The following is a 13,662-nucleotide window of genomic DNA, read 5'->3' on the forward strand; positions in this document are numbered from 1 at the left end:
CTGTCAGTGCAACTCTCGAGTTTGCACACCCGGAGAGGTGGCGGCCACGAAGTCACGGTTTTGTCGGTGAAAGGATCCGGGACAAGTTTGCGATCAGTACTGAAGGCTCCGTATCGCGGACAATCTCGCTAGAATCCCAAAAAAACTCTAAAGCAAACCTGGAAGCCCCTCCCTGGCGAGAAGAGTCGCTCAGCTCAGGGCGGAAGTAATGGCCTGCCCGACTCAACTCCCAAGATGCACCACGGTAGGCGGAGCCGGAAGTTCGCGTGCAAGCTTGAGCGGGGCGTGCCTAGCTCCGCTAAGGCACCTAATTGGTCAGTCGGCACAGGCACTGGCGGCGTGCGCGAGTGGTACGGAGGTGCGGTAAGTCTGGCCCTATCTACTTTGGCGTTCTCTCTCAGCCACAAGCTCAAACTTCTTCTGATGACCCAGGACTGGCTTCGCAGCCGTTACCTGGGGAGGCGGCCAGTCTTGGGGGACTTGGACTTGGCCATATTTTTGTCGTTGTATTCCAGGCTGTCTGGCTCAAACTCATGAGGAACATTAATGTGTGGCAGGGAGAATTCTGTAACCGAAAGACAGACGACTCCATTGCTAGAGAGACAGTGGCGGGGAGGGCGGCAGAGTTCACGGACGTGCGGTGGGAGCATCTATTGGGCTGGAGAAGAGGCTTGAGTGAGCCTGACACTTAGGAGTTAGTTCGCTTCTTTCCTCGGCCTCCTGTCTTGCTGCCATTGCAGGTGTATGCCACGTAGGGTCCTGTTAGGGATCATTTCTATGGCATACTATTCAGGATACCTTGATGGGGAAGCTCAGTAATTATCTACTGAATACTCCCGGTTATTTTACAGACACTCTGATGCACACCTTAAATCCACACTGATAATAGTCACTTTTAACAAATATTCTTATAAAGTATTAGCCGGGTGTGGTGGTTGCACACCTTTAATCTCAGCGCTCAGAAGGCAGTCAGATCTCTATGAGTTCGAGGCCAGCCTGGACTACAAGGAGAGTTCCAGGACAGCCAGGGATGTTACACAGAAAACCTGTCCGGAAAACAAAACAAAACAGAAAAAAAAAAAAAAGTATTTTTAATGTCTTAGGATATATGAATGCAGCTTTCTTCTTTTTCTTCTGGGTTTCAGACCCAAGGCTTGGTGCAAATATGGTGCGCACTTGGCAAGTACTTTACCAAGTGAGGTATAGCACCATCCTTTGTTCTTTTATTTGTTTATTTTCCTGTATGCATATGTGTATGTGTGTTTTGCCTACATGTCTGCGCACCACATGGGTGTAGTGCTGGGAAGAAAGTCAGAAGAGAGTTCCAGTTAGTTCCTTGGAATTGGTTTACAGGTGGTCATGGATCACCACGTGGAACCCAGGTCCTCTGGAAGAATAATCAGTACTCTTAGCCTAATGGCTGAACCATCTCTCCAGTACCCTTCCACCCTGTCCCGTCCTGACCTACCCAGCCTTGCAAGATGGAAACAGTTGATAACAGTGTAAAGATACTTCCCGCTGCAGAACTGTATATTTGAATGGTTAAGATGTTTACTAACCTCACTCCATCCCCAAATCAATCATAACCAAGCACTGTCACTGGGCTACAAAGCCAGCTGCTTAGCTACATTGACGGGCTGGATTGCAGAACTGGGAATTGGACCTCGGGACATCACACGTGCAATGGAAACACTCCTCTATTGAGTTATAATTCCAGCTACCCCCTTTAAAAAACGATTTAGTTTATTATGTGCCTCACTACATGTATGTGTACCATGTGCTTGTCTGGTGCTCACAGAGGCCAGAAGAGAGTACCAGATTTGTTGTGAGCCACTGTGTTGGTGCTGGGGATAGAACCTAATTTCTCAGGAGGAGGGGCAAGTGCTCCTAGCCCCTGAGCCATTTCTCCAGCCTGTTTTTTTTTGTTTGTTTGTTTTGGTTTGTTTTGAGACAGGGTCTCAATAGACCCACACATATCTAGAACTCCCTAAGAATCCGAGACTGACTTTGAATTGCTGGTCCTCCTTTCCTGCCATCCTCCATGATCCCCCCAGTGCTGGGGTTTTAGGTATTGGTGAGCCTGGTTCCAACCTGTTTTCTTTTCTTTCTGAGGTAATTAAGGTCTTGCCAGGCTAGCAGGTTGGTTGTGAGCTTACTCTGTGGCCCATCCAGGCCTTGTCACCCTCATTCCTCACCCTGTGCAGTGAGGTTATGATATTATAGGTGTGAATCACCACATTTTTGTTGTTTGAGAACACGGTCTCTCTGATGTATTCCTGACTGACTTGGAGCTCATTATCTAAACCAGCCTGGCCTTCAGTTTGCAGTGATCCTTCCGGGTGCTGTGGTTATGTGAATGTGCTTCTGTACCTGGCGACCACCGTTTTAGTCATTGTGTTCTCCCTGTTGTACCTTTCTCCCAGCCTTCTTTTTGCTCTCCTGTCACATATGTTCTCCCCCAACCCCTGTTTTTTTTTTTTAACATCTTTTTTCCCCCACATTTTTTTATTAGATATTTTCTTCATTTACTTTTTTTTTTTTTTTTTTTTTGGTTTTTCAAGACAGGGTTTCTCTGTGTAGCCCTGGCTGTCCTGGAACTCACTTTGTAGACCAGGCTGGCCTCGAACTCAGAAATCCGCCTGCCTCTGCTTCCCGGGTGCTGGGATTAAAGGCATGCGCCACCACACCCGGCCTTAGTTAGCTTTTTATTTCTATAATAAAACACTATAACCAAAATCAACTTAAAGAGAAAAGGGTTTACAATTCCAGCTAACAGTCTGTCACTGAGGGAGTGAGGGCAGTAACTTGGAGGCAGAAACTGATGCAGAGGCTATAGAGGAATTTTCCTCATTGGCCTGCTTTTCATGGCTTACTCAGCCTGCTTTCTTTCTTTCTTTTTTTTTTTTTTTTTAAGATTTATTTATTTATTATATGTAAGTACACTGTAGCTGTCTTCAGATACTCCAGAAGAGGGCATCAGATTTTTGTTACGGATGGTTGTGAGCCACCATGTGGTTGCTGGGATTTGAACTCAGGACCTTTGGAAGAGCAGTCGGGTGCTCTTACCCGCTGAGCCATCTCACCAGCCCTCAGCCTGCTTTCTTATAGCACGAAGGATCACCTGCCCAAGGGCACTGCCCATAGTGGACTGGGTCTTCCCACATCATTCATCAATCAAGAAAAGTACCACAACCAAACATTAGACAGAGCTTGAGAAGTCTTGTGGAAGAGTTGGGGAGGAGGATTGAAGAACCAGGAGGGGATGGGGACTCCATAAGAAGACCAGTAGAGTCAATTAACCCGGACCCTTGGCTGGACCTAGCCCCCCCCCCCCATACATAGCAGATGTGCAGCTTGTTTTTTATGTGGGTCCTCTGACTGTTGCCTGCCTATGGATCCTTTCCCCTAACTGGGCTCCCTTGTCTGGCTTTGGTAGGATAGGATGTGCCTAGTCCTGCAGTGACTTGAAGTGCCAGGGTAGGTTGGTACCTAGGGGGACTTTCCATTCTCAGGGGAGAAGGGGAGGGAGGACTGGGAGGGTGGGAGGGTGTTGTAATCAGGATGTAAAATGAATAAATACATTAATTAATTGGGGAAAATGTACCACAAGCTTGCTTACAGGCCAGCCTGGTGGGGACACTTTCCTTTTATTTGTTTTTTTTTGAAATGTTGCCCCAGCTGTCCTGGAACTCTATGTAAACTGGATTTGCCTCTGTCTCCTAAGTGCTGGAATTAAGGCCACATGTGTCACCATGCCTGGCCTTGGTTCTTTCTTTCTAAAAAATATTTTTAAACAATTTTTTAGATTTATTTGTTTATTTTATGTATATGAGTACACCATTGCTCTCTTCAGACCCCATTACAGATGGTTATGAACCCTCATGTGGTTGCTGGGAATTGAACCCAGGACCTCTGGAAGAGCAGTCAGTGCTCTTAACCACTGAGCCATCTCTCCAGCCCTTCTTTCCTTTTTAAATTATTTATTTATTCATTTATATCTGTATGTGTATATGTTTGTCTAAGTGTATGTTTCTGCAGCAAGTGAGTGTAGGAGACCTTGGAATTCAGAAGGAGCCATTGAGCCCTGGAACTGGGAGTTACAGGCTGTGGTGAGCTGTCAGTTAAATCCAGGTCTCCTACAAGAGCAGAAAGTGCTCTTAACTGCTGAGCTGACTCTCCAGCTCATGGGACTTTTTTTTTTTTTTTTTTTTTTTTTTTTGGTTTTTCAAGACACGGTTTCTCTGTATAGCCCTGGCTGTCCTGGAACTCACTTTGTAGACCATGCTGGCCTCGAACTCAGAAATCCGCCTGCCTCTGCCTCCCGAGTGCTGGGATTAAAGGCGTGCGCCACCACGCCTGGTGGGACATTTTTTTTTTTAATTGATGTTCTTTGTTCCAAGATGACTCTGGTTTTTGTCATAGTTGTCATAAAATTAGCCAGCACAAATGGTATTGCTGAGTCATTTATATAGCTTTATTTAAAAATTTTTTTAGAAATATCTATACTGATTTCCATAATAGCTAAGCAGTCCTATACTGCCACCATCATAATTATAAATTCATATTTCCGCAATCCTCTCCAGTATTTGTTATTTGTTTTGTTTGTGATAGCTATTCTGATTGTGCTGAGATGAAATATCAAAGTGTTGGGTTTTTTTAAAATATATTTATTTGTTTTATGTACATGAGTACACTATATCTGTCTTCAGACACACCAGAAGAGGGCACCAGATCTCATTACAGATGATTGTGAGCCACTGTGTGGTTGCTGGGAATTGAACTCAGGACCTCTGGAAGAGCAGTCAGTGCTCTTAACTGTAACCGCTTAGCCATCTCTCCAGTCCCATCAAAGTGTTTTTTAATTAAAATTTTATTTTTTTATTTGTATGAGCACTTGCCTGCATGTATGTGTTGCCTTATATCCATGGAGATCAGAAGAGGCCAGACCCGGAGTTACAAAAGATTAAGAATGACCATGTGGGTGCTGTGAACTGACCCTGAGACCTCTGCAAGGGCAAGTGCTCTGACTCCCTGAGCCTTATCTCCAGCCCCTCAAAGTGGTTTTAATTTATATTTTCCTGATGACTTAGGATGTTGACCATCATTAGAATTTACACGTACTTACTTGTGGGTTGGTGTGCAGCTATAGCTGTATGTGGAGGCCAGTGGACAACTCTTGGGGACTGATTCTTCTCTCACCATGTGGATCCTAGGGATCAGACTTCGTTCCTCAGACTTGGCAGCAAATGCCTTTACCCTCTGGACCATCACACTGGCCCCTGCTGAATATGTGAAAAAGTATTAATTGGCTATTTGTGTTTCTTCTTTTGAGTACTATCCATTTCATTAGGTCATGAATTCATTGGGAGAGATTTGTCCATTTTGGGTAGATGGTGTCTTAATTAGGGTTTTACTGCTGTGAACAGACACCATGGCCAAGGCAACTCTTTTTTTTTTTTTTTTTTTTTTTGGTTTTTCGAGACAGGGTTTCTCTGTGTAGCCCTGGCTGTCCTGGCACTCACTTTGTAGACCAGGGTGGCCTCGAACTCAGAAATCCGCCTGCCTCTGCCTCCCGAGTGCTGGGATTAAAGGCATGCGCCACCACGCCCGGCTCAAGGCAACTCTTATAAGGACAACATTAAATTGGGGCTGGTTTACAGGTTCAGAGGTTCAGTCCATTATCATCAAGTAAGAAACATGGCAACATCCAGGCAGGCATGGTACAGGAGCTGAGAGTTCTACAAATTCATCTACAGGCTGCTAGCAGAATATGATTTCTAGGCAGCTAGATAGAGATTTTTGTTGTTGGTGGTGGTTTTTTTGTTTGTTTGTTTTTTGTTTTTGTTTTTTGTTTTTTCGAGACAGGGTTTCTCTGTGTATCCCTGGCTGCCCGGGAACTCACTCTGTAGACCAGGCTGGCCTCAAACTCAGAAATCTGCCTGCCTCTGCCTCCCGAGTGCTGGGATTAAGGGTGTGTGCCACCACGCTTTGCCACTCTAGGCTATTTTTATTTTAGGTATGTGTGAAAGTTTTTTGCTCTGTTGCCTAAGCTGGCATTACCCTTCTGAGTGAGGTAGAGGGTTTTAAAGCCCACACCCACAGTGACACACCTACTCCAACAAGGTCTCTCCAACTCCTCTACTCGAGCCACTCCCTGGGGCGAGCACATACAAACTGCCCAGGTGGTTAATTTTTTTAGTTCTTTATATATGCACTAAGGTTTCTCTTCTGTTCTATAGGTTGACTTTTCACTCTGCTGAGTTTCATATGGTTTTTAATTTCATGTAGTTCCACTTGCTGACTCTTCATTATTTCCTGTGCTCCTGTTCAGAAAGTTGTTGCTTATAAATAGAACTTGAAGTATATTCCCTATGTTTTCCTCTAGGAGTTTCAACATTTCAATTTTTTTTTTAAAGATTTATTTATTTATTATATGTAAGTACACTGTAGCTGTCTTCAGACACTCCAGAAGAGGGCGCCAGATCTCGTTACGGATGGTTGTTAGACACCATGTGGTTGCTGGGATTTGAACTCTGGACCTTTGGAAGAACAGTCGGGTGCTCTTACCCACTGAGCCATCTCACCAGCCCCAACATTTCAATTTTTAAAATTAAGGTCTTGTGTTTATATAGAATTTTGAAATTTTTTCTAGTTCTGTAAATAGTTTTATTGGAATTTGAGGCGAATTTTCATGGGAATAACATCAAATTTATAAATTACACAGATCCACCTGCTTCTGTCTTTCAAGTGTTGGGATTAGAGGGGTTAGGCACCATACCTGGCTCCTAGCTCATTTCTTTTCTTTTCTTTTTTTCCTTTTTAAAAAAAGATTATATCTTTAATCCCAGCACTGGGGGCAGAGGCAGGCTCTGTGAGGTTGAAGGCAGCCAGGGTTACATGGTGAGTCTCTGTCTCAAAATGAAATCACAAGATGTTTTCATCAGAGTTATGCTTGTTATCAAGTGATGGCTCTTTAGGGGGAAAATTAAGGTGTTCAGTCACATCACTGGATGTCAGGGGTGTCTGAAGTAGAAAAAGAGTCAACCAAAGAATGGCTTTATTCTCTCAGCTGTTTACCTTTATTGAAGAACTGGTAGAAAATAACATTATCATTACTAATGTATAACTCCTTCCCGCCACAAAAACAACTAATTTTTGGTTAAGTGAGTTTTTTTTTTTTTTTTTGGTGTTTTGTTTTGTTTCTTGTTTTTTAATTACATCATAACTGCCTGTCATCCTGGGATGAAGTGAATTAATAAGCCATTTTCTTTATGTTTACTTTATAGGGAAGATGGAAGAACTGAGCCAGGCCCTGGCTAGTAGCTTCTCTGTGTCTCAAGAACTGAACAGCACAGCTGCCCCCCACCCACGCCTGTGTCAGTACAAGTCCAAGTACAGTTCCTTGGAGCAGAGTGAGCGGCGGCGCCAGCTACTGGAGCTGCAGAAATCGTAAGGGTGCTCTTGGCTGGCCATATGCTGGGGGCTGGGAATCAGTCGCAGGCAGCTAGACTTGTCTCCTTAGAACCCCCTTCACAGAAGAAGGTCATTTCCTGTCCACAAGGTCGGGTGGGTAAATTCTGTCACAGGTAATTAATTATCTTTTGTCCCTACATTTTAGGAAAATAAGGAGAGAAAAACTGAGCTTTTGAAGCACAACTCAGTCATATGGTTAACATTTTCTGTTTCTGGCAACAGTACTCAACTTTGCAGTTTAGAGGCTTAGGAAGGCCAAGCCTAGACTTCCCCTCCCCCATCCCCTGGGTTGCTCATGTGTGGAGGCTCACTCATTGTGATGATGGTCTTGGTATGCGCTTCCCATCTGCCTTCAGCTCAGATGTTTCTGTAGTACCCTTGGGAATTCAAGTTCATTCCATAGATAATCAGCAGAAATGGTTCCCATATACTTAACTCTAAATGCCAAAATGAACAAATAGGAATAAATCAAGATAGGCATGTTTTAGGTTGCCCTCTCTGAAGGCCTGTCCTTTGTTCTCAATGTATCTTATCCTTTTTGGGGGTCAGAAATGAAGGAACTGGGAATGAGGAGAAGCTAGCCACAGCTGTACCACTTGCATCTAGGCTGGACTTTGTGAGGTGCTATGTCAGTAGATGAGTTTAACAGATAGTTCCTCTGAGTTCTGACTTGTTTGCTGATCATAATCCCATCTCATCCCAGTTCACTCTTTTCTCCTTCCTTTCTTCTGTCCACTCACCTCTCCTTTCCTTTTCTTTTTCCTTTTTTTTTTTTTTGTTTTTGTTTTTGTTTTTTCGAGACAGGGTTTCTTTGTGTAGCCCTGGCTGTCCTGGAACTTACTCTGTAGACCAGGCTGGCCTTGAACTTAGAAATCCACCTGCCTCTGCCTCCCAAGTGCTGGAATTAAAGTCATGTGCCACCACTGACCAGTTTATTCCTTGTTTTCAATTGTAATTTATTATTTTCAAATAGGTAACACATTCATATGGCTCAAAATACATGGAAAAGTATATGGGAAAAACTCCTTCCTGGTCTAGTTCCTCCTTTGAATTACTAGTTCCTCATGTACCCTTGCAAAGCTGTCTTGTACAGATAGAAGTGTCTATTTATATACAACTTTTATTTTATCAATTAAACAATTCAGGCCAATGACTTATCTGAATAGGTAAAGATACCAGCTGCCCAGCCTGTTGGTCTGAGTCCCATCCCAAGGACCCACGTGGTTGAAGGAGAAAACTGATTCCTTACAAGTTATCCTCTGACTTCCTTATGTGCCCATGGCACATGTATGTGCCTACACACATACACACAAAGTCTTGCACACAAAATAAATAGATAAAATGTAGTCATTTAATACATTCAGTTAGCAGTATACTGCACCTACTATATCTGCAAGTTTGATTAATAGTCTCTTGTTCTTCTCTTATTTATTTGAAATAAGTCTCAGGGCTTGAGAGAAGACTCAGTATATAAAGTTCTTATATAAGGACCTCAATTTACATTCCCAGGTTCCAAGTAAAACATGATTATGTTTAATCCCAGCACTTGGGAGGCAGAGGCAGGTGGATTTCTCAGTTCGAGGCCAGCCTGGTCTACAAAGTGAGTTCCAGGACAGCCAGGGCTACACAAAGAAACCTTGTCTTGGAAAACAAAAAACAAAAACAAACATGATTATGGCAGTGAGCATCTACAGATTGAGTACTGTGTAGAGCAGAGATTGGTGCTCCCTGAATCTTCCTGGCCAACCAGTCTAGCTGATACAGCAACCTCTAACCTCAACAAGACACTGTTTCAAAAAAAGGAAGGAGAGACACTCCGGACAGCAGCCTTCAGCCTACACATTTACTCATTCACACACAACCCCCCACGCATCTGCACACATACACATTCATCTAGACACACTTGTGTGTATACACACAAAGACAGATGGGATCTTATGTAAACCTAGGCTAGAATTAAAATTATCTACCTTGCATGCTGGGATTACAAGTATGCTCTATGATGTCTAGTTTTTGCAGTGTTGGAGATCAAACACAGTGCCTCATGTATTTTAGGCAAGCCGTCTACTAACTGAACTATGTCCCTAGACACATCATTTCTTTTAATGGTGCCAGGTATTCCATTAAATAAGTGGTTCATAATGTAGCCACCCAGTCCCCTGGTGCTGGCACCTGGGAAGTTATTTTCCTATATGGTTACAAAGATGGATTGAAGGTAACTACAGTCCTTCTGTATACATACAAATATTCCTTTTTTTTTTTTCTTCCCCAAGACAGGATTTCTCTGTGTAGCCCTGGCTGTCCTGCTGGCCTTGAACTCAGAAATCTACCTGCCTCCCAAGTGCTGGGATTAAAGATGCACCACCACTGCCCGGTAGTTTTTTTCATTCTTAAATAAAGGCCATTGTTCTTTTTCATATGTCCTTACTAACAAGCAGCTTTGTGGGAATGTATGTGAACATGTGCATTAAGGGAAAAAAGCCGGGGCTGGAGAGATGGCTCAGCAATTAAGAGCACACTCTTGCAGAGGTCCTGAGTTCAATTCCCAGCAACCATATGGTGGCTCACAACCATCTGTAATGGGATTTAAAGCACTCTTCTGGTGTGTTTCTGAAAACAGCTACAGTGTACTCATATAAATAGAATAAATAAATTTTTTTTTTGGGGGGGGTTTTGGTTTTGGTTTTTTTTGGGGGGTTTTTTGGTTTTTGGTTTTTGGTTTTTTGAGACAAGGTTTCTCTGTGTAGCCCTGGCTGTCCTGGAACTCACTCTGTAAACCAGGCTGGCCTCGAAGTCAGAAATCCACCTGCCTCTGCCTCTGCCTCTGCCTCTGCCTCTGCCTCTGCCTCTGCCTCTGCCTCTGCCTCTGCCTCTGCCTCTGCCTCTGCCTCTGCCTCTGCCTCTGCCTCTGCCTCTGCCTCTGCCTCCCAAGTGCTGGGATTAAAGGCGTGCGCCACCACTGTCGGGCTATAAATAAATCCTAAGAAAGAAAGGAAGAGGAGAGAGGAGGGAGAGAGGAGAGAAGAGAAGAGAAGAGAAGAGAAGAGAAGAGAAGAGAAGAGAAGAGAAGAGCAGAGGCTTAGCCGAGCATGGTAGTACATACCTTTGATACTAGTACTCAAGAGACAAAGGCAGGCAAATCCTGTGAGTTCAGGGTCAAATTGGTCCATGCAGTGAGTGCCAGGTCAGTTTATATTGAGACTTGTTCTAATTAAAAAAACAAATAATAAAGAAAAAGAAAGAAAACCAACTGAGTTACCACCATGGGTAAAGATGCTTACTGCAAACCGGAATGCCTGATTTCAATCTCTGGTACCCATGTGAAGGAAGGAGAGAACCAACTTCTTCAAGTTGCCCTCTGACTTCCATACACGTGCTATGCTGTATCTGTGCACGCACGTGTGCACGTGCGCACACACACACACACACACATACATACACACATGCATATATATACATGTGCTCACACACACACAAAAGGAAGCCATGTTGGTTTTAGTGTCTGTTGTGGTTTTTTTTTTTTTTAGATTTTAAAATTTATTTTATGTATCTGAGTGGTCTATCTGCATGTATACCTGCATACCAGAAGAGGGTATCAGATCCCAAGATAGATGGTTGTGAGCCACCATGTAGTTGCTGGGAATTAAACTCAGGACCTCTGAAATAGCTGCCAGTGTTATAAACCACTGAGCCATCTCTCTAGCCCCTAATGTCTGATTTTTTTGCCTTAGCTTTGTGGAAATTGTAAAATACATTATATTCCAAATTAATCTGTAACAATTAGTTTTGAAATTTTTCTTTTTCTTCAGTTTCCCCAATTTGCTAGAATATGCTGTTTTGTTTTATTTTTAAATTTATTTTATGTATTTGAATACTCTGTCGCTGTCTTTAGACACACCAGAAGAGGGCATCAGATCCCATTACAGATGGTTGTGAGCCCCGTGTAGTTTCTGGGAATTGAACTCAAGACCTATGGAAGAGCAGTCAGTGCTCTTAACCACTGAGCTATCTCTCTGGCCTGAATATGCTGTTTTTAATATATAGAACTGGGCATGTTGATGTACATCTACAACCCAGCTGGAAAGGAAAGGTAGAGGTGAAGTTAAATGTCAGGACTGGAGAGATTATTTACAGTGCTTGCTGTTTTTACAGAGGACCCAAGTCCAGTTTCTAGCACCAATGTCAGATGGGTCACAGTCACCTGTAACTCTCACATCTAGAACAGTGGTTCTCAACCTTCCTAATGTTATGACTCTTTAATACATAAAATTATTTTTGTTGCTACTTCATAACTGTAATTTTGCTAATATTATTGATCATAGAGTAAATATCTGTGTTTTCTGATGGTCTTTGGTGACTCTTGTGGAAGGGTCATTCAACCTCTCAAAGGGATCATGGCCACACATAGGTTGAGAACCACTGATCTATTGGATCTGTTGCCCTCTTCTGGCCTCCATAGGCAATTGCACACACATGCACATACACACACACACAGAGAAAGTGTCATCCTGGGCTAATAGGGAATCTGTAACTTAGGATAGCCTGTCTGAGCAAAACAAAAGCTTGGGTATTGTGATGCATGCCTGTCAGCCTAGCAGTCAGTAGTCAGAGGTGGGAGGACCTCTGTGAGTTCCATGCCAGCCTGGTCTACATTATAAGTTCCGGGATAGCCAGAAATACATAGTGAGACCTTGTCTCAAAAAAAAAAAAAAAAAAAAAGAAAGAAAGAAAGAAAGAAAAGAAAAGAAAACAAAAAGCAGTAGCTGGAGAGCAGAGGAGTTCAGACCTGCCTTGGCTACAGGTCGCTCTGGGCAAGTGAGTGAAACCGGACCTAATAAATAACTAAATAAAAGCTGAGAGAGGATGGGGGATACACAGCTTCTTCTTGGTACAGAGCCAGCCTCAAAGGCCTTAGCACAAGGCTCTAAGTTTAAATTCCACTGCTGGGGTTCCACTGTGGGGTGAAGTGGAAGTAGAAGGAAAAAGAGAAAAGAAAAGGAGAGTTAAAGTTGGTGACCTTTTTCTTTCTTTTTTTCCTTAAAGACAGGGCTCTCACCATGTAACTCTCCTAGAACCCACTCTGTAGACCAGGTTGGCCTCGAACTCTCAGAGGTACACCTACCTGCCTCTTCCTTCCCAGGGCTGGGATCAAGGATGAGTGCACTATACCAGGGTAGATGTCAAGTCTTAAGCCAAGAGACCTCTTTTGAAGGTCAAACAAGGAAAGGCTGAGTTCTGAGGGGTTCGTTTACTTGTTTTGTCAGCATGCTGTCTGGTGTGGAAAGTCCCAGAAGATGTTCTTCTTTTGGACTTCTCCCTGCATTTAGTGTCTCCTCCTTCCTGTCTCTGGAGCCTTTGATGGGTGTGCCAGGCAGGAAACGTTACTTCTCATCTGGAGTGCAGTGGGCTAATGTGGGTTCAGCACATCCAGCTAGCGACTCATGGAAATTCCTTTAAGAATAAATATTTTACTTTGAACATTCTTTTTTTTTTTTTTTTTTTTTTTTTTTTAGGTTTTTCGTGACAGGGTTTCTCTGTGTAGCCCTGGCTGTCCTGGCACTCACTTTGTAGACCATTGTGGCCTCGAACTCAGAAATCCGCCTGCCTCTGCCTCCCGAGTGCTGGGATTAAAGGCGTGCGCCACCACGCCCGGCTTACTTTGAACATTCTTAAGAAACTGAGGAAGGCTGCGTGTGTTCAGAGGGAGTTTCCTGATTAGGAATGATGAGGAGACAGTTACTAGTTCACCTTGGCAAAGGAAATTCCGTGTTTTCTTACCCACACCAGTATCTAAATTTGTCATCATTGAATTGAGTGAGTCACACTGTAGGATATCTTTTTATGGTATGTATAGACCTGATCCTATCTTTTTCTCTTCCAGCAAGCGGTTGGATTATGTGAACCATGCCAGAAGACTGGCTGAAGATGACTGGACAGGTATGGAGAGTGGGGAAGAGGAAAACAAGAAAGATGAAGAGGAAATGGACATAGACCCTGGCAAGAAGTTACCAAAACGCTATGCTAATCAAGTGAGTGGTCCAGAGCGTGCACCTTCCTTCCACATGCAGTCAAACCACCAAAATACATGCTGCTATAAGAAGAGGGCTGGCAAGCCTAGTGAGTAAGGACTCTGGGGTATTTGAAGGGAGAATGGTGGTGACTTGGAAGCACTGATGAAGCTGGACCTAG

At 43.5% G+C, this 13,662-nt stretch overlaps 1 protein-coding gene across 1 annotated transcript in view; it reads left to right on the top strand.

Moving 5' to 3' along the window:
* Window positions 1-324: 324 nt before the first annotated feature.
* Snupn (snurportin 1) overlaps window positions 325-13,662 on the top strand; it is a 34,880-nt gene continuing 21,542 nt past the window's right edge. Inside the window, exons 1-3 of the mRNA XM_021172367.2 lie at window positions 325-363; window positions 7,287-7,449; window positions 13,355-13,502. Of these exons, the coding sequence (XP_021028026.1) occupies window positions 7,292-7,449; window positions 13,355-13,502 (306 nt within the window). The 5' untranslated portion in view covers window positions 325-363; window positions 7,287-7,291. The remainder of the gene's footprint in view (window positions 364-7,286; window positions 7,450-13,354; window positions 13,503-13,662) is intronic.

This window comes from Mus caroli, unplaced genomic scaffold, assembly GCF_978045245.1.
Source record: "Mus caroli unplaced genomic scaffold, Mus_caroli_1 scaffold_11, whole genome shotgun sequence".
Classification (NCBI taxonomy): Eukaryota; Metazoa; Chordata; class Mammalia; order Rodentia; family Muridae; genus Mus; species Mus caroli.